Source organism: Corvus hawaiiensis, chromosome 1, assembly GCF_020740725.1.
Source record: "Corvus hawaiiensis isolate bCorHaw1 chromosome 1, bCorHaw1.pri.cur, whole genome shotgun sequence".
Taxonomy (NCBI): domain Eukaryota; kingdom Metazoa; phylum Chordata; class Aves; order Passeriformes; family Corvidae; genus Corvus; species Corvus hawaiiensis.
In genome coordinates this window covers 60,936,023-60,956,224 of record NC_063213.1, presented here as the reverse complement: position 1 = coordinate 60,956,224, position 20,202 = coordinate 60,936,023, and the positions used below count along the sequence as shown (strand labels likewise).

Here is a 20,202-nt window from a genome sequence, read left to right as displayed (position 1 = left end):
AGCTATAAGAATCTTCAACTTACCAGATGCAAGTCCAATGAAAATATTTATTAACTTCTCAGATTAAAAAAAAAAAACCAAAACAACAACAAAACCAAAAACAGTCATAAAAATAAGAGAATAAATTCTGTAAGGCTTCACTGGAAACCCAGTTTTAGTGAGCATAAAAACCCACCGCAGAGCACGGCTGCATAAACAGTGCCAAAAGGTCTTGTCATCTTTCACTCAGAAAATTAAGTTTCTATTTGAGTTCTACTCTCTCCAGGAGAAAGTGTTTCAAGAAAACTCTGACTATCCCCACATTCTCCTCTAACCAGTTTTCACTCTGCCCAGAGCCTCAGAAGATGGGAGCCTGTGAAACAGCCTCTAAGGTTCAAGGACAGAAAATGTGAACTTGAAGTCTTTCCAAACCACCAGGGAACAAGCAAGTTTGTTTAGCCCCGAAGAATGAAAAAAATTATGAAAAGGAATTAAAAGTAGTATCTAAAATAAGAGCTGAATACATGTGAGAGAAAAACAAAAACAGAATAACATCACTCTCGGTATTTCAGTGCTTCTGAGCAGTTACTTAGGTATGTGTTTGCTCATGTTAGAGGCAAAGATAAAAGATCTTTTCAATCCTATGCAAGGAGAAATACACATACCTGCATTGCTACAACCTTGCCTTTGCTTTTGGGACTGAGCGACCACTCATAGCTGACAATTTCATGGTCATCGCTGCTCTGATTTCCATTCAGTGTGATGAAGTTCTGGGGCAAAGTGACTGCCTGATTAGGTCCTGCATTAGCAATAGGTGGGTAATCCACTGGCTTGTTGACAGTCAGAGATGCAATGGTGGAGTTGGCTGCTCCATCTGAATCAATCACTGTGAGTCTACAACATGAAAAACAGTATCTGTTAAGATGGACTTCTGCCAACTTCTAAATTGAAATATTAATCTTTTTCTGGCACTTTTTCAAACACCACCTAAACAAGAGGCACTGATTATATGATATGAACTTCTGCTTCAGACACACATATCCCTCAACTAAGGTAGGAAAGAAATTCAGAAAACTGTTTACAAACACAACTTTCAACCTTTAAGAAAAACAAAAAAAAGCCTAGTTATTCTGGATCCCAGATTAAACCCTTTACCTGCTGTCAATAGCAACAGCTCCATTCACTGCAAACTCTTTTAGAAATGTACTTGGTAAAAAAAAGGGATTTTATTCATCCCCTATAGTGAAACAGTCCCTGTCAACATCTGCATCTAAAACTACACTGGATATTCAGAACCTCTGCTTATAGAATAGCAACAGATCATGGCACACTATTATTAATTTTAATGGTGCTTAAAATCAATGTCAAGTCACAGAACTAAAAATGTACAGTGTTTTTAAAAAACCAGACATTACTGCCTCTCAGAAATACAAAAGCATCTTAAAAAGAGACTGCTGCAGGCACTTCAAAGGAATGACAGCTGCCCTCTGCAGTGTTGTAACCAACTAATCTCTAATCCACCTCTGCTGTGAAAACTGCATGCAGCTGACCACATGGAAGAGAACCTGAGCAGGAACAAAACTAGTGTTCATTACCTCAGACATTAGGGAACACATATATTTTGCAATGGGTGCACATCCATGCGTATCATGGGCACTGGATTTTTTTGACCAGCTAATTTCTTGTAATCTTCAACACACTGCTCTACTGTTCAGGTAAATCAGCCTCCCCCAAAGGTGAAGAGATATAACAACTGACTTCCTAATTCCCTAGGGTTTGGAACACACTTAGAAGCATTGCTTGTAAGCAAAATCTGCCCCTTTTAATATGGAAAAAAATTAACACTCATTTCTGCTACTGTATGAAATGGAACAACTCCAGATAAAGAACACAGAATTAAAGTGGAAGCTGTAGGACTTCTGGTGAAGCTTATGCAAAGCACCGCAGTTAATGGCTATGTATGCTGACTTCAACATTCTGCGGATGCTACACTGATACATAATGTATTGGCTGGTAGGCAACCCACTGGCAGCCAAAGAACCCAAGCTGGGTCAGTGGGAAGTCTGCCTCTATGCAGACTGGGCTTTAGTAAGTTCAGAAAAAAAGGACTGATTTTTACTAGAGCACCCAGAACCACAAACATTGCTTCCATTGTCGAGGTAAACCCCAGATTCAGCAATACATAAATGGAGGAAACCAGTAGCAAGGCAAACTCTTTTATAAAGAACAGAATGACTCTTAGTAAAATCAGCATAAAACAATGCCTTGTGAGGATCAGTCTGCCAATATTATTCTGTCTGCCACCACCCTTCAGAGGATGACTTTCACAGCCTGACTGCATAGTTTCATTCAGGGCACAAGCCAACTGCTAAGCTGAGAAAAAAAAATAGTCTGTCACAGTTATTGCTGGAAGTGGGGACATATTTAATTTACAATACCTTCTTTTCTGTAATTTTGTGTTGTAAAGGATCACTGCAAGCACTTTTTAATAAAACTGCTCCATATGTCTCTGCACTGTGCAAAATGAAGAGTAACAGTATGCAGATGAAAAATTAAGTTTTTTGTTTGAGGAGATACATGTGAGCACTGAAAGAAACAAACATTTAGCTGATATTACAGATAAGCCCCCAAGAAAATCATCATGCAGGTACCTGAAGGTGTAGTTTCCAGGAACAAGGTTAGACAAGTGCAAGACAGGTGTGTCAGCAGATGCCTTCTGCTCTCGCAAGGGACCTTTAATTTCCTCCCAGTGGTAACTCACTATCTTCACATCATCCATGCTTTCTACATTCATTAAAGAAAAACATATCACTTTCTTGTAGCAATTGCTGGAATGAATACTTGAGTCATTCATACACTCATTCCTAACTGGTTTTCTACAATTGTCTCTTCAAATATAGTTAAATGAGCTTCATGAACCACAGATTCCAAGTTACCTTTGGTATGATTTATCTAAACAATTCTTCACACACATGAATTTAAAAAAAAAAGTCAGTCTCAGACTCTGCACATTCCAACTTGTCTGCACTTAGTAATTATGGATGTAATTACACCTCATCACACCCTATCTGACAGCTCTCTACTATGGCCCCAGCTGTACAGGCACAGAGGCTCTCTGGGCATCACAGGAGGAAGCTGCAAGAGTAGCTGCTGTCTGGGTGCAGCAGTCTCTGACACACTGCATCTCAATCTCCAAGTGCAAGGTTGCATTTTATAATTTTTTAATTCAGTAAAGTAATTTATAACTGGACACATATCCCCAAAATAAATCATTATTCAGGGGACTTCTGAGAAGAGTGAGAAGAAGAAATTTCACTTGTAATTGACAAACAATAATGTTGTAACTGTGTATTAAAAATATAGTATATAAGCACAGGATGGTCCAGTACATACGACTGCCATCGATGAAGGTAGAAGTTGTAGGCAAGGAAACTTCTTGCACTTTGGGTGAAGCAACAGCAACAGGTGGCTGGTTAATTCTGACTCCTGTGAGAAAGATAGGAGGAGAAGAAAAAAAGGAGAAGAAAAAAATATTAGTGAAAGCCCAGGCAAAACTAATGTTAAGTCTACAGATCAATAGTTCCCTAGATTAAATCTAGGACATGCAGCTTTGCAGCATCTGCTGTCCTTTTTGGACAAGGCAAAGAACAGGTTACTGATGAGCACTGTGCTGACACAGCAGTGTTCCACTGCAATGCTCCTACATGGTGTTATTCAGATCAGAGCCGTGCACTGTAGCCTGCAGACAGAGCGGGATCAGCACGATTGCTGTCCCTAGGTGGAGAACAGGACCAGGAAAGGGGGCATGACGCTATCAGGCTTTGCCTGAGGAGGGGGAAGACTAGAGAGCACTTAAACACAGTGAGCAAGACCCTTAGCTCTACTTCCTTAAAACCCCTGATAGACGCCAAGATATGAAACATGTCGGTATGACTGGACTGCCAGATGTCCTTGACAAACAGTAACTGAGAGACTGTTTGATAAGAATTCTGTACTTGTGTTGAAGAAATTAATTATATCAGCCAACTGATTTACCTGGTTTGACTGTGACATTTACAAAACCTTCACCAAAGGCATTTTCACCAGAAACTGTCACTTTGAAGGCATAAAGTCCCACTGACAACTGGATAAACACAAAACAAATAGGGTTACATGTTGAATTATACAAAAGAAGTATGCTTAAATCTGACAATAACAGAATAAATCTGGATGTCTGAATCCTCAAGCTACTTTTATAAACACATACATAAAAGGCCACTAGTCACTGCCTGGAAGTGCGGAATATGAAGCAAACACCAAGGATTTTTACTCTATCTTAGAAAATTATCAGAGCACTTTAAGACACTGGCATAAATTTGATGACACAAACAAGTGAAGAGACTCAGGATGGCTTGAAGCCATTTGAACTCCTTGAACCAAGGTTCCCTTCCCCACAGGTTACAATTCTATGAAAGGACCACACAAACATAATGAGCCTGAGCTTACAGCTCACTTACATGAGAGAGCTTCAAAGTCTGGCTGTGTCTGTGCTCCATTTCCCCACTATAGTCAGCAGGGTGACTGATTAAGCTCCACTCATAGGTGTAGGCTGTTTCTAAGAGCAATAACACAGTGTAAAAACAATCAGTTTTGCATTCAAGATAAGCCCAGAAAACAAAGAAACCAAGTTCACCACTCATCAGATAAAATGCTACAGTATGAAATCATGACTGCTACTGCTTAAGCCTGTAAAATTAAGCAGTATGACCACATGTTAAACTCCCAGTGTGCTGCAACTTGGTAAAGCAGCAAGGACGCAATGGACTTCACAAATAACTGACTTCTTTACAAAAACCAGCTTCATGTGAAGCCGATGTGTTTTACGTAGCTACTTACAAAACATTTTTTTATCTGCTCCTGCAATTCAGAAGCTGGTAGTTTTAAGGCAAATGTTGCATTCAAAACCTACTTCCCCCACTTCCCCATAGCTTTACAGCAAAATGCTATAAACTAGGCCACGTCATCTTTTGGTAGAAATTACAGGCTTTCTATTAAACCATTTGGCTAGTAAGTTCAGGTTCTGAAAGTAAAAGCCACTTAAAAAAAAAATCATCTTTAAAATACAACAGAGGAAATTCTCTCTGTAGTTACAGCCCCAAAAGAGGCAGTATCAGAAATGAGAAAAATTGTTTTATCCTAAGTGGTGTATGTTCACATAACTCAGAACTTGTCTGCATTTACAAGTTGGTAGTATGTGCATCTCCTTGTGTACCAAGGCATTCAACTCACTTGTAGATGGTGGTGGGACAGCAAAGGCATTCAGTTCAACCTCGTTTTTGGGTAGCATCACTTGTATGTTATCCCCAGCAGACACGGTAAGTTCTTTAACTGCATATAAGACAGGATGAGTACACTATGTTATAACAGATGGAACTGATAAAAATTTAGTATCTTCAAATATGATTTGCAATGGATTAAGTAAAATTTGACAAGTACTCTACAAGAGAACAGGCAATGAAAATTAATAAAAAAAATCCTTAATGCATTATAAAATAATTGTGTATTTAATCCTGGCTGTGATTCCCTCACCTTTTACCAAACCAAAGTTTATTTTTTCTTCCCCAGCTATGAAGTGTCATTTTCCCTACTTGTGTTTTAGGGAAAAGCATTCTCATTATTCCTTTATATCAGAGGTAACAATGCTCTGCATAAAGAATTATGTATTTTTCTCAGTAACTGAAGTGCAGGAATTAAAAAAATACAGTTACAGAAGACAAAAAAGCATACTAGAACTTTCATATCACACTTTCACCAAGAAGTACTACTTCTATGTTTGTGTGGCACTTGTAAGGCAAGTTCCACTGTCCATCTTGTGCTCCTTGTAAAAAATTCACTTGCATGGCAGGACAAATGGTTATCTCTCACCTGAAATGCACACTCAATCCACTTGCTATCCAGTTCTCATCTGTGAAAACTGTTTTCTCTTTCAAAAAATGCTAAAATACACAAATACAGCCGCCAGCAGAAACACACCAAAGCACAGCTTAGGGAAAGTTCGCTTAGTCCTGTATTTCAAATGTTTTAAATGTCTTTCTTTCAATATTGGGAAACCACAGAACGAAAGTTCTCCAAAGGCAACATTCACTAGTATCTAAATGTCCAACTCAGAAGAGATGCCAAAGAAGCTACTCAGCAGCGGCAGCTGATGGGTCTAAAAATGTATGAAGCGAAGACATTGACAGCACACTTTCTGTCACTGCTACCTAAATTCACCCAAGGCTTCACAATTGATCATGGGAGTTGCCCTAGACACCTGTGGAGCAAACGTTTGCACTTGGACCTTCACATGAGTTGATAATAAAATAGCTAGAAGAGGGTGATGGCCAAAGGAGAGAAGGAGGGACTGTCACTGAGACTTTCTAGACAGTGTGGTTGAGAACACACAAACTTTAGGCAACCCTTGTATAAAGCAGTACTTAAAGTGAGATTCATCTCAACTTTCCCTTCAGCTTCTTATTCCAAACTCCTTTTTGAGCTCTCTTCAACCTCCTCCTGTGAAGGAGGAGGAGGAAGAGCTGCCTAGTCAACAGTCAATGGTAATGATGATCCATTGCCTTGGAGAGGAATCTCTTGTAGCTCATCTCTTCCTGTTACCTTCTATTGCTATCCTGGCTGGCAGGTTGCATTTTGGTAGAGGGTGTCAAGAATGTCTCAAACCAGACTTTCTCTACCAGAAAGCAAAGGGCTTAGCTCTCCATATCCCTCAGCACATCAGGAGTGCAGAAAAACACACATCTGTACTTCTCTGCTTCTCATGGCCCTTCTAACCCTTTGTCAGTGTGCACAGGGAGGTAGGAAACTCAGCAGGAGAAAGACGATACATGAACATACATACAGAATTTAACCCAACTATAGAGGGCATGATGGTTAAAAGTCCTTTTCAAAATAAAACCTTTTGTTCTGCAGCTGTAAGTGTGATAAGCTTCCCCACAGTTTAGAAATCAGAGCAAAACTTTTGTTTTCCCAGGATTTGGAGGCTGTGTTCTCCCCTGTTAAGGGCTGAGCTTCCTCAGGTCCCACTTATGTTGCTGCATGGTATCTGGCAACTATGGATAGGCTTCTACTGCAGAGTTTCTGAGAGGGAACAATGTTCTGAGGAGTCACACCAAAAATAACAATATGGCTAGAAGAGACTATTCTGAAACCCCAGAAAACCTCAGGTATTGCTCACCAAGTTAAAAAAAAAACCAACCTAAATAATTTAAAACAGGCTCTTGAACTCTGCTTTTTACTTTGCCGTATATGCTTGAGTTGTCATTTCCCATTACTGGTGGACTTGGTCAGAGTTTTGCCTCAGAAGGAACCGGCTAAAGGGTCAGGGAGTTTGCAGTGTTACTGTCGGTCTACAGGTTTAAAGTGGGATTATGTAACATTTGGATAAAGAATGAGTTCTTTCTAATAGCAGGTTGGAAACCTGACAGTAAGAAAGCCATCCCCACCCTCTGTCCAACCTGCAGGTACCCCTCCGATCTCCAGCTATGTGGAAACATTACCTGGTTTAGCAGCCGTAGCAGGTGGTGTGAACTGCTGCATGGGCTCAGATGGTGCAGTATTAGTGGGAAGTAGCATGATCCCACCTTCAGTGGCATTCTCTGGGGCCACTGTGGGAATCTGGGTTTTCTCTGGCATGCCTGGGGAGAAATCCAATTTATCTGAAGAAGAGGAAGGTGTAGCAGCCTGAAAAAAGGAATTATAGGAAAAAGTTGTTGTGAGACATTTTTCACATTTCTAGATTTAGAGGTGTGCTGTTTTTTAATAGCACATAGGATGACTCCAGTGATTTATGTTACTAGGAGATTTTATTCACGTACAGAATACCTATCAAACAAGGACTGTTTTTCTTCCAAACAGGCTTTGTAAGAAATGCTAATCATTTTCCAAGTTTCAGATGCAGAACAGTGTCTTTCTGCCATACACAAATATAACAGAATCATTGCTTCTTACTATATCTGCTCAGTACACCAGTAGCTCATGCCTTTTTATCTCCGCAACTGTAATAAAACACCCTACATGTCTCTGCTTCAGGCATCAAGCAACACTGCCTCACCTTGTTAGTAAATCAGAACTGCAGTAAAGGACATGGCAAGTGTGGCACAAATAACTCAGCACTGGGCTAATCTTGCCTTTCAACAACACATTACCCTCAATGGACCAGCAGGTTTTCCTTAATATTCTCAAGACTTATTTCTGATCTAACAATTAGGGAAAAGCATTTTTCCAATTCTGGCTACCATGTGTGGCACATGAAGACACAGCAAAATACTCTTATTTGTACATTTTCTATTAACTGAAGAATAGGATTATGAAGGTTAGCAAAATGTACTTATATCACAAACAGCTGAGGTGGAAAGGGCCCTTTGGAGATGGCCCAGTTCAGCCCCTGCCCTCAAAGCAGAGTCAGCTACAGCAGGCTGCTCAGGACCAAGTTCAGTCTGGTTATGAGTATCTCCAAGGACAAAGAATCCACCTCTCTATAAAACCTATTTCAGCGTTTAGCCATCCTCACAGGAAAAAAGATGGGGTTTAGTGCTTAACTAAAATTCCTTGTCTTTGATTTTGTGTCCATTGTGTCTTGTCCTGCCACTGAACAGCACTGAGAAGAGCCTGGCTCCATCTTCTTCACACCTGTCAGTTATTTATACACATTTGTAAGACCCCCTGAACCCTCTCTACTCAAGGCTGAACAGTCCCAACTCTCTACTTCTCTTTGCATTTCAGGTGCTCTACTTTCACTTTGCGGTTTGCTTCGCTAGGAAATAAGGGCAACTCTGCCTTCTGGACAGGAGGAAAAGCTTCCTGTGCAGCTGGGAATGTGAAATGCCAGGGACTGTTCCTTCCCAGCCTGAGAGGAAACAGAGAGCATGGAAGTCATCTGCAACTCCATTTCTGCCCTCAGCAAAGGACAGAGAGAAAAGATCCCTGTGCAGTGTCAGAAACTGTGGCTGCCCACCCTTGAGGATGCCAAGGACCATACCAAGGTGCCAGCTACCACACCTTTGGGTGAGTCCATAACACAGACAATGCAAGCACCTTTGTGGTCACACCTCCAGCCCTGCTCCATATGCAGACAGTAAGAAGATCTCTCTGAGCAGCTGGGACAGTGACAGCAGGATCAGGGACTGCAGCTCCCCTAAAGCAACGCCTTCAGGAATCTCACCTTTGACAACGTCGTGTACAGCAAGAACCTTGAGCCCATCCTGCTTTGTATCTTGACAAAAGATCTTTCCTACAGACAGGTCTCCTTTACATACTCACTCCACCCCACATCTTTACAAAAGATATTTTTCCCCACACTTGGGCAAACCACAGCATTCTTTCGCTTTCCAGATTTGAGGGATTTGAGCTCTACTTTCCTGAGCTTCCTCTGGCTTCTTTCCTCTCCTGATCCTATGCCAATCCATCAGCTGAAAAGCAGCCATCATGGCTTTGTAGGACAGATGGAGACAGAGTCACCTCAAATGTACCTTTCCAGGGTGCCTCTTCTGCAGTGGCACCAAACATCACTTCAGACAGCAAGCCTAGGCAAGACACTGCTGTCAGAAAAGGTGCCCTGTGGCACTGTCATGTCTGAAGTGGTGTCACAGCCAAAAACACAGCTTAAACTAAAAATGTTAGCAGGCAGCAGACAATTGGGGCATGGACAACACCAGAAATTAATTTCTCAGGCAGAAACTATTACTGAGAGATTTGCTGAACAGATGTGGAGGGCAAGATTAACCTAAATTCCAGCTTGGGAAGTGAAAAGAAAAGGAAAGAAAATAATTCTTTCTGGGAGTGAGTAGGGTAGGCAGTTCTGTTGGTACGGGCTTTGTGGGCTGTTTGCTTTTACCCTTTTGTACAGCCACTATTGCTTGATACAAACACACCAATGGTGAGGGCCCGCATCCTTCAGTTCAAAGGGTTTGACCTGAATGAAAATCTCTTGAGAATTCCAACAGAAAATGAGAAGAACCCTATAATACAAAACAGAAAAAAAAAATTGATACAGTTTCCTGGGGAATCTCAAAGTTACAGTGCAGGCAACAGTATCATGCCAAGGGGGTCCTTTCCCACTTCCAATCACTGGCTGACCCTGTAGATTGGGTACTATTTCTTTTCCCCTCTGTGAAGGGGAAGGATAAACCTAACCACGTTTCCTTACTTCATTCTGATCCTGCAGGCAGCCCCACTTTCCCCCAAAAGGAAGCGTATTCCTCAAGTGCTCCTAAAGACAATTGATTGTGACTCTGGTGAGTCAAGGGCTCCTATGACTGCTTCTCCAGCACTGTTTCCTTCATGTCTTTGCTCATAAGACTACCATATAACTGCAGTACCACTTGCTTTTCCTCATTTATCTGGAAAACTTTATGGAGAGCAGCTCTGTCAGCAGTGAAACTGCTCTTTTGCTGGTCTGCTTCTCCCTGCTTCTCTGCTTTCAGTCTAATGACTTCAAGCAAGTATGACCTCTACTAACTGTGTAGTTGGGGAGTTGCAAAAAGAGCAAACCATCACACAGTATAACATGAAGTACAGACTTCAAAATAGAAAGAAAGGTAAATCTAAATATCAAACCATCTTTCAGGGGTTTTATAAATCCTCCATGGATCAAGTCAATGTATTTTTAACCAAACAGAACTGTTTAGCTTCTGCAGGCCTCAAAACTGAAACAAAGCCAAAACAAGAGATGAGTATCTCTGATACTCAACTCAACTGTGTTCTAAGTCTTAAATATGAACTCTGAAGGCAAGCCAATCAGACATTAAAAGGCTCACCATCACACAGAGTCTGTCAGCCATCTTAAGGTTTCTTAAGTAGAGATTTATGCATTTTGACTGCACCATTATCCCTGCAAATACAATAAGCACAAGAATCAAGTCAAACCTTAGCTATTGTGTAAATGTTCAAAACATTGCAGCATCAACACAGCAGCAGCTAGAATGTGACTAAACCTGAAAAACCTTCCTTGGCTTAGCAGTTAACTTACTTGGCTTAGCAGGTCAGCAGTTAACTGGGAATTTTAAAAGACAATTAATACTTTGCAGATATCTCACTTCAAGGATGGGCAGCACTGCAGATTTCTGTTCTGGGCATCTGGACAACACATACTCTGTACAGATTGTGGTGGCCAATTGACCAGTGGTACAAGAGACAGAGAGGCCTCTTGGTAAGACAGTCTCTGGTGCCAAAGACTTATTGGTTATGGAGAGGGAAAGGAACCTCTCCCAGGATGCCTTGTTTGGTTGTGGTAATGTACCCCAGCTCTGCTTCCCCAGCTGGCTCCTGGTGTTAGCCACACCCCTGTACTTAAGCTTGAGCTGTCACGTGCTCGGGGTCATTTGCCTCTAGAAACCTTCACAAGTTGTAGCAATAAACTGCTTTCTGTGGAACTCTACGCAAGGACCCTTCTCAACTCCCTGCCGTCAGCTTAATATTACTGAAGCCATCCCTGCGTCAGTGCGTTCATGCACAGGAGCCACAGAGCCGTAGGGGACTCAGCAATAAGTGGCGCCCAACGTGAGGCACCATCTAACACTGCCCCTGCCCGGCTCCGTGGTCCCGCGTGCCCCCGCAGAAGCACGGGTGGGTTCACTGTTATAGTCGGTAGCAAAGAGTCCAGAAGGGCATTTGCGTGTGTTCCGCCAGGAGCATTCATTGCTTCTACACTGTCAAAGGTTGCAGAGGCAAACACCAACATGATCCCAAAGCCCACAGTTTTATCCAGGGGCAGGGAAAAGGCGGGTCTAGGGAACGGGGACCAATGGGGAAGCTTTGGGGGAGCGACGAAGGGTAGAAGCTGACAGCCAGCCGGGGAATTCAAACTGGGGTAGATTAACATAACAAAACAATGCATCGTGGGAGAAGCCTTTTTGGTCGCCCTAACATGAAGTGGTTCCTGTGGTACTAGGGACTTGTCTTACTGAGAATGCTCTGTCCCTTGTAATGTATGTTCACCGGCCACCACACAGATTTCTGAATGTATTCATGTAATCGAGCTGCCAGAGAGTGACAGTCCATAAGATCATTCTGAACTCTGATGTAAACCCAACAGTCAGGTGACTCACTTAAATGACAAGCCCCATATTCTCTCTCCCAAGTCACGTACAGAAACTCCCTGCATCTGACTGCATTTATGGCAAGGATGCTCCAAGGGCACAGACTCTGGAGGTCTGTGTTTGGTTGGTTTCTCAATTTAAAATCTCTGTGCAGGTCCTTCCTCAAAGAACACAGCACCTGAGGACACCACATCTTGATGACTACTGTGAAGGGAGGGAATTGCATTTTTGCCACCTTGCTCTGTCTGGCTTGTCAAAACAGCTTTGTCTGGAACCTGCAGAAGGGAGTGCGTCAGCACAGATCCAGGAACAGAGATACAGAATTGCCGTGGCAGAATTAAGAGGATGACAGCAAAACATGTGCAATGAACAGGGTAATTTATTAAACTTAGTAGCAAGCATGATTTTAAGACCTTCATATTTTCATAACCTATACAAAACCACCACAGTTTGAGAGGTTGTTTGGATTATATACCAATGAAAAAAACTATTCGGAGACCTCTCGGCATTTTTAATCCAGTATAAAAATTTAAGTTTCCTTCATAACAAAACTTCATTTTCAAAAACCAACTTTTTTCAGAAGGAAACACAAAAATGTGCTAAGCAATCCATATGAGATTTGACTAAAATGTCTCCTTGCTGGAGAAAGAGACACATAAGAAGGAAATCTTATCATCAGAGTATATCACAGGCAGCTTTTATTTCACTAGGGTGACAAGTAAAGTTCCCAAACCAGAAAAACTTAAGTCAAGCTGAAAATTTGTGTTAGGCATACCTGGCGGGGCTTAGGCGGCAGAGGGCTGGCTGTGGTCCCAGGCAGTTTGGCAGTGGATGGAATCAAGCCACCATGCACCAACACTGCAACCTCTCAAACCTAGTTAAAAAAGGGCAACAGCCACTGTGGGCAGGGGACACAGGAGGATGGGGGGGGGATGCAACACAGGAGACACAAGAGGAAACATCTGGAAGCGAACATTCTTGTGCACAGGGCTGGAGATGCCCTCTTGGAAACAGGCACTCCATGCCACCTCCCAGGGAACTGAGGCCCACAAAGAAGCCCACACCAGTGCAGATGAAACGAAAAGGAAGGAACAGTGGCAGAAAAGAGAAAGAAGTGACGAGTGGCAAAAAGGAAACTACCATGCACTGACCCCAACCTCTTGTGCCACCTGTTTTCTCACCAAAGCGACTGTGCATAATCTGCAGTGAAAAGAAGGGGAGTGGAGACCAGGAAAGGGAGAGGAGATGTCTCTGGGCTGAAGCTGATTCTAGGGAAGGCCAGGGAAAACTCTTTGCTAAAACTGCTCAACATCTCCATTTCTCCACACGTCTAAATTCAAAGGATTCCCACCTAGGAAACAAAGGCTTCTTAGGCTTTGGCAGTTTCTCAAAGCTTTCTGCTTCCCCAGATTCTTTCTCTACATTAAGAGAGAGCTTTTAGAGCCATTTCTAATTACACGTAATGAACAGCTTTCAATGTTATCCCACCAACTCTCTTTCTACAGCTCTGCTCACAGAGCACATCCCAACCACCTTCTAACTACACTTCTCTTACCAGTTCTCCAGCATCATTATCAGCTGCGGCTAAAGACTGATCCAGGTTTGGAGTTTCACCCCTTCTGCACTGAAAGCAGCAAGCTCATTCCTCAGCCTTTCTATTGGAGTTTCAGTGGCTGTGCTACCATAATGTTAGCATAATATTAAGATCACACAAGAATGACTCCTCTGCGTCCCAAAGAGAAACAGGTTTCTCTCCATTTCACTTTAACATAAACTCTCATTTACACAGTCAGTGTACAAAGAGAAAGCAAAAATCTTTATATTCTGGCTGGGGTGGCAAAATCAAAGTAGAGATCTACAAAGTAGGCTTGGCCATAAATCTATTTATCACTGCTGCAGGATGTGAAATCTCAACTTTCATAAAATGGTATTCACATGATCCCTTAGAGACAGGCAACAAACTTGCTCAGCTCCGCCACATAGTTTAGGTGAACTCAGAGTTTTATGACTCCTCTAAGACACAAGGCATAAACAGTTCAGTCAGCAGGGATCCTGACAATGGACAATCTCCCTTGTGATTCTTCCAAACAGATCACAGAACAGGCTAAAGACTGCTCTACTGAAGTCCATGGTTGTGACCCTGCTTCCTGACTTATTCCTGCCCCTCCTAGGAGCTTCTACCTCATGCCTGCATCCCTAACTAACCCCTTGCTTCCTGCAAGGGTAAGGTTCAGCAGAGTCTCTCTCCTTCTCAACTCCTCTAAGCAACTCAAAGCAATAACCTTCTTGAAGTCATCAACCTTCAGAAACTTTCTGCATTGCTTGTGCTCTGCTCTCTTGCCCTCCCAGCAGGTTTTGGGGTGGCTTAAATCCACCATGAGGACCAGGGCGGTTAATAGGAGGCTTCCAGTTACCTGAAGTCTTTATCTGTTTCTTAAGACTTGCTGTTCTCCATACATCAATCACCCCCTCCCAGTACCGCAGCTGTCACAGATTTCAGGCAACTTCTTATTTGCTTGCGTTTTTCTTCCCTACAGTAACAGCAATAAATTATCATTTTTACAGCAAGAGATACTTGCTGGTTACAAAATCTGGTGGAATTTAGAGCAAGTCAGCTAACACTGATTAATTTCCTCTTCCCTCTGGCAAGGGGATTCAAACCCAGGGAATGTTGAATTTACAGCCTGTTTCAACTTTCCAATTGAACCCACCCTGTTCTTAAGAAACCAAGGCCCCATTAGTTTCAACTGATCAAACTAGTTGGCATAAATAGAGAATAGGCACCTGTTACATAAATAGAGAACAGGTGCATCTTACTTATACTGACTTTTGTATTGAATTTTAAGTAATTAACTTATTTTTCTAATTATCAGACTCAAGGATTCTGAGAACAGAAACACCTTATCCACTTCATCCTGCTGCACATCATGGTCCAAAACTGCTACCATCCCTCCTTACGTACCATGCCTCTCCCATGTCTAAAAAGCATTATAAAAATTAACTCAGCACTTACATCTGTAACACTGCTATGCATTAGTAGCATGAACCACATGAAGCAGGCCTAATTTTACTGATGTAGGAGTTTATATTTCCTGCTCTTGGCCTTTGGATGCCAGAGGGTCTACTAGTACTGCCCTGCTAACTTCTTCCAATGAGTCACCAGGGGTCAGAAGTGAAGACCACTGTAACACTATTACACCAGGTCCAAGTTCATTCATTTGTACACTTTCAAGGAAATCCCACAGAGCCCTAAAAGGAACTTTACTCCTTATCATCTGATTAAAAAAAAAAAAGTCCTTTAGTGATTCACCTCCCTATTAATCAAATCCCCTTCAGCCTTTTCTACAGGTTAAGAGGACTGTAAGTCATTTGAGAGTTGTAATATTACAAGGCAATAACCTGAGATTTTTGAAGATTTGAAAACCAAAATAATTGCTAAGTAATTATTCCTGCCTACTTCCTGAGGGGCAAACATACCTCTTTTTGCAAAGCATTCTCAGGTTGTGCAAGAAGTGGAACAACTGCTTCCCTTCCAAATGCCTTCTCAGGGAGTGGTGTAATCTCCGGGAGGGATGACAGCCTCTCTGTGGAGTGTTCATTGATGGAAGTCAGTTCAGAGCTGTTTTTATTCAGAAGGCTTTCCACTTTCCCAGCCTCCCCTTTCTTTTCAGCAAAATCTTCCTGGTTATCTCCATCATCACCTGTGGAAGTGTTGAAGCCATTTTCACCTGCCACCATCAGGCCCCAGTCAGTATAATCCATACTGTCCTTCTGCTCATGTTTGATGCCCACTTGAAAGGGGTCCTGCTCCAACTCTTTATAATCATCAATGTATTCAGGTATCTCCTCAAGGCTGGGATCTTTGCCAAGCAGAGGTAGCTTCTTCAGGCTACTCACTTCCTCAGACGGCTCATTCTGGAGTCCCACAGAGTGGACCATGCTTGGAATCACTTGCCCAAATCCTAGCAGTGATGCTGGCCTCTGAGAAGGCCTCAGCACAAAGGTAAGGTAGGACTTCACAGTTTCAATTTTTTTAGGTTCACAATTGTCCTTGTGCTGGCAGTTCACAATGTAACAGCGCCGTTCAAACATCCAGGACAAGTCACAACCAGAGAGGTCACAACACGCTGCGATGCACTCGGACACTGACAAAGCGTGAGGAACTCGCATGATTTTAGTGGTTTCTAAGTTGGGAGATATTACTGCACCTGAGTATGTGGCTCCTTCTCTGCACTGCTCACAGCTGGAACCTGAAACAACATCACCAACATAAGGCACAGCACTACAACCAAGCCATAATATAGTTTACTGTGACCATAAGCGGCTTACAAGACAAAGACAGGTGGTACCCTGTTTAAAAAAGCTCATTTCCTTTCACTAACATCACCACTACCTCTTTGAGCATGTCCCTTTGCAGTAATATTTGTACTATGGAGGATTTTTCAGTGTAGGATCTTGATATATTTTTCATAAGAACCTTTTACTCCTGGGCTACAAATTCAAATACATAGAGATGAAACAAATTGCCAATCCTCAAAAACAAGAACAGAGCAGGGAACACAAAGAAACCCAAAAAAATCATGGGGTACCACCATTACTCCCACTGCATGTTCCTACTGGGATCTTTAAAACGTGTTTTAAAACAAAACTCAAATAAGATGCTGTAGCATGTCATTGTTTCACTTGAGGCAGAAGGAAAAAAACTCTAAATAGGAGAAGGATTTGCCATCTCATCTGAATTTCATGAAGAGTTCCTCACTCCAACATAATTACTGCTCTTAATACAAAACCTGGATCAATTTCTCAAACATTTGCTGCTTTGCCCACAAGTTCATGTGAAAACCCAAGATCTTGCTCCAGTATGGACCTCTTTCCTTCATTTGCAGTTAAGCTGCAATCTTTTAACATGACATCAGATTTATTTTCATAGCACATTACAGACTGAGTGTGAAATGTTCAAAACAAGCATGAATCAACATATTATATATTCCAGCCAGTTTTTAACATCTTTCTAGGTGTTTTTTCCCCTGGTTATAACTGTTCTTCAGAATTCCTCTCTCTGAAATCTGATTACGTTTCAAGAAAGTTGAGTAAAAACAGAAAATTATTCTTTTGATTTTCAACTGGACTTGCTAACTCAATGAATGAAAACAAGCATGTCCCCACTGTGGAGCTAACACAGGAGTGGAACAAAAAGCTGACTTTGCCTGCTTTGTATCTCATTATTCACAATAGTATAGGTCAGGAAAAATGAAATCAAGGAGTAGGAATAGGCTGGCAATAGGGGTTAGGTCTGAATATGAGATGCAGAGATTCTCCTACACATGCACTGTATCCAGCACCACTTTACAGTTCCCACCACCTCATCTGGGCTGAACTGCAGCACACTCCTTCACAATACATGGTCTGAATACAGCTACCAAAATACATATGAGGCATCAAACTGCCTGGGAAGAATGTAAAGCTTGCAAAATAGGTTAGTTCAGTGCAAAAACACCAAATCAAACAAACAAAAAAAAAATGTACCACATACTGAGTGACAGAGGGGACAAAATGGTATGATGTTTTTGCAGAGATGGCTGAGTGGGGTAAGGAAAAACATGAAATGAAAACAAAGCCTAAAGAACATTGATGACTTGCAAATAGGTATAGCTGAATAGGAAAAAGGATAAAGAGCTTCAAGGACCATTTCCCTGACTGCAACTACTCCTTCACACAGAGCAAGGATGCTGTCAACTGTTCCACTTTACACTTTTAGTGAAAAAAATCTATCCAGGGCAACACACACTTAAAAAAAACCTATCCTGTTCTTACACAGCCCAGACATGAAGTATTCTTATCTATACCCAGAAATGCTTAAGACTTCTGCATTTTTTCTGTTACACTGCCTACAAACATTTCCTCTACATTCCTGGTTACCTCCAAGAACATAAGACCCTGGCAGAGACTGAATTATCATCACAGGTCTTTTCTTTAAGTTGTCTGCACTACTTTAGAACAGGGGAGCCAGAAAAGCTCTGGGTTAAAATGAAGTACAGGAGTCAGGAAGCCCATTCAACCATTCTGTCTTTTTGCAACCCATATGCATTTAGTTAATCCTGTAAATCAGTAGAGAGTAGGCTTTTAAAAGGGGAAAACAGAAACATGACTCTGTGCAAATATGTAATATTAGGTCAGTAACAACTCATTACAATGTATACTTTAGGAACAGCACTACCAATGTGGGCCAAAGAACTCCTTTGAAGGCTGTTTTCATCACCCCCCTTCTTAAACTTATTTCTGAAACAGAAAGTGAACAGTGTGTTAAAAAAAAATAAATTGAAAGTTTCCCTATTTCCTTGTTCAGAAAAGAATGACCAACAGTTCTTGTTTTAGAGACAGGCTTCCACAATTGGGATACTCCACAGCTCTAACCTGAGGCCAGACTTCAAGTCCTCAACCAGCTTCAAATCTCACTCCGCCACTTGCAGTTTGACACATCCGTTATCACACTGCAGAGTCAACCTCTCTCAAAATTCATGGTGCTTCTTTAGCCATAGAGAGAAACAAGTTCAGCACATTCCTAAGATGATACATGACTTTGAACCAAAATCTCCCAAGCACACAACCTAGCCACAAACCTTAGCTACCTGCTTTTGCAAATGTCAGAAGGCTCTGGTTTCATCCCAATAAGGAACAGAAAAAAATCTCAAAGTAATCGAAGTTTTATGTCTTGCTTTATCTAGCATTACACTGAGTTGAACTGTAGCAGTAAGTGTGCAAGTAAGGATGAATTTATCAGGCTATTTCGGCATCACACTGAGTGTGTCCACTAGTTGTCTTCACATGAAAAATATGTAAGATCTACTTAGAGAGAACTTGATCTGATCTCTAATTTCATATTCCCTTTCACCCCATCTAATCTCCAGTCTGTAATGGACTCAAATAGAGATAGGGAGGTCTCTTATTTACAGAAAATTTACTGAATGTGTGCCACATGAAAGGTCACTTAATAACATTTGTGTCTGCTACAGTATTACCTGCTGTGTGAGGTCATAGCACACAGCTGTTTTATTTTAGTGAACTGATCTCAGGAATTAAACTACTCTTCTACTCTGACCAGTAAAGGCAAAACCCAGCATCATGCAATGCTCTTTGTTTCAGAAGTACTCATTGAAGCTACCGACATGAAGATTGCTTCCCTTTATTACAAGCCCTGAAAACCCTCTGGAACATGAGTCAATAGCCTAAAACTTCTGCAAGCTAAGTGTTTCCCTTCCTTTTAGCTGTACCCTGTTACATCTACAGTAGGACAATGCTGATATATCCAGAGACCTAGTCAGGCAAGTTGGTTACCCTAAAAATACCCAACCTATATTCCCCACCGAAATCCTAATACAGTCACAGTGTGGAATATAGTTTCATTTTAAAGAGATTCCTTCCTTTAATGAGGGAACATCCACACCTTTGAGCTTCACACTTCTGCTCCTTCACATCTTGGAGCATGAGTCCACTGATGTCAAGAGCCCATCAGGAACACAGCTGTTCCCCTGTTGCAGCTGACTGGAGACCTTTCCTCAAGTGGACATGGAAACCTAACATCTGCTCTCCCCCATGATCACACAGCCACAAGCACTTGAATGACTTGGCAGCAAATATTCTTTAGTCAGTCAGTAGTAAATTGTGACAGTGCACTAACACTGAGGTCATCACAGCTGAACACCCCAGCAGGAAGCCCTGCACAGGCAGAACTATCCACCTCTGAGCTACTCTGTTTGCTTTCCCTGGCAGCAAGCACTATAAGAAGAAGCAGAAAGAACGGGCAAGAGGAAATGTACAGTAGTAGAGAAAAGCTCAGATTCAGACCTTGCACCAAGAAAAGTCAACATTTAACCAGAATCCCATTACCTTCTTGCTGGCAGCACAGCACTGAGAGCCCACATAGCATATTATTCTCACAGCCTAAAAGCCTCTGAACCACCTGAGCATGGATGATCCTATAGCAGCTTGCTACAGGAAGAGTAGGATTGTCCCTGATTTCTTGCCATATGCTCCATCCACTCTCTTTCAGCAGCAAACTAGTTCTATTCTGGTTTTTGGCCTAGTAATTTTTTTAAATCTATCCAAGTAACTTTTACCTCATTTGGTGAATTTTGAGATGAAATACATTGTA

The 20,202-nt window shown here is 41.8% G+C and overlaps 1 protein-coding gene across 3 annotated transcripts in view; it reads right to left on the bottom strand.

The window, feature by feature from the left end:
• Positions 1–20,202, bottom strand: part of KIAA0319 (KIAA0319 ortholog) — a 58,314-nt gene that overhangs the window by 20,467 nt on the left and 17,645 nt on the right. For all 3 annotated transcript variants that reach the window (XM_048307544.1, XM_048307527.1, XM_048307535.1), the window contains exons 3-10: positions 15,528–16,300; positions 7,512–7,695; positions 5,248–5,346; positions 4,476–4,573; positions 4,015–4,102; positions 3,373–3,465; positions 2,631–2,763; positions 645–873 (exon numbers count right to left, since the gene is read on the bottom strand). In XM_048307544.1, coding sequence (XP_048163501.1) covers positions 645–873; positions 2,631–2,763; positions 3,373–3,465; positions 4,015–4,102; positions 4,476–4,573; positions 5,248–5,346; positions 7,512–7,695; positions 15,528–16,300 — 1,697 coding nt within the window. The remainder of the gene's footprint in view (positions 1–644; positions 874–2,630; positions 2,764–3,372; positions 3,466–4,014; positions 4,103–4,475; positions 4,574–5,247; positions 5,347–7,511; positions 7,696–15,527; positions 16,301–20,202) is intronic.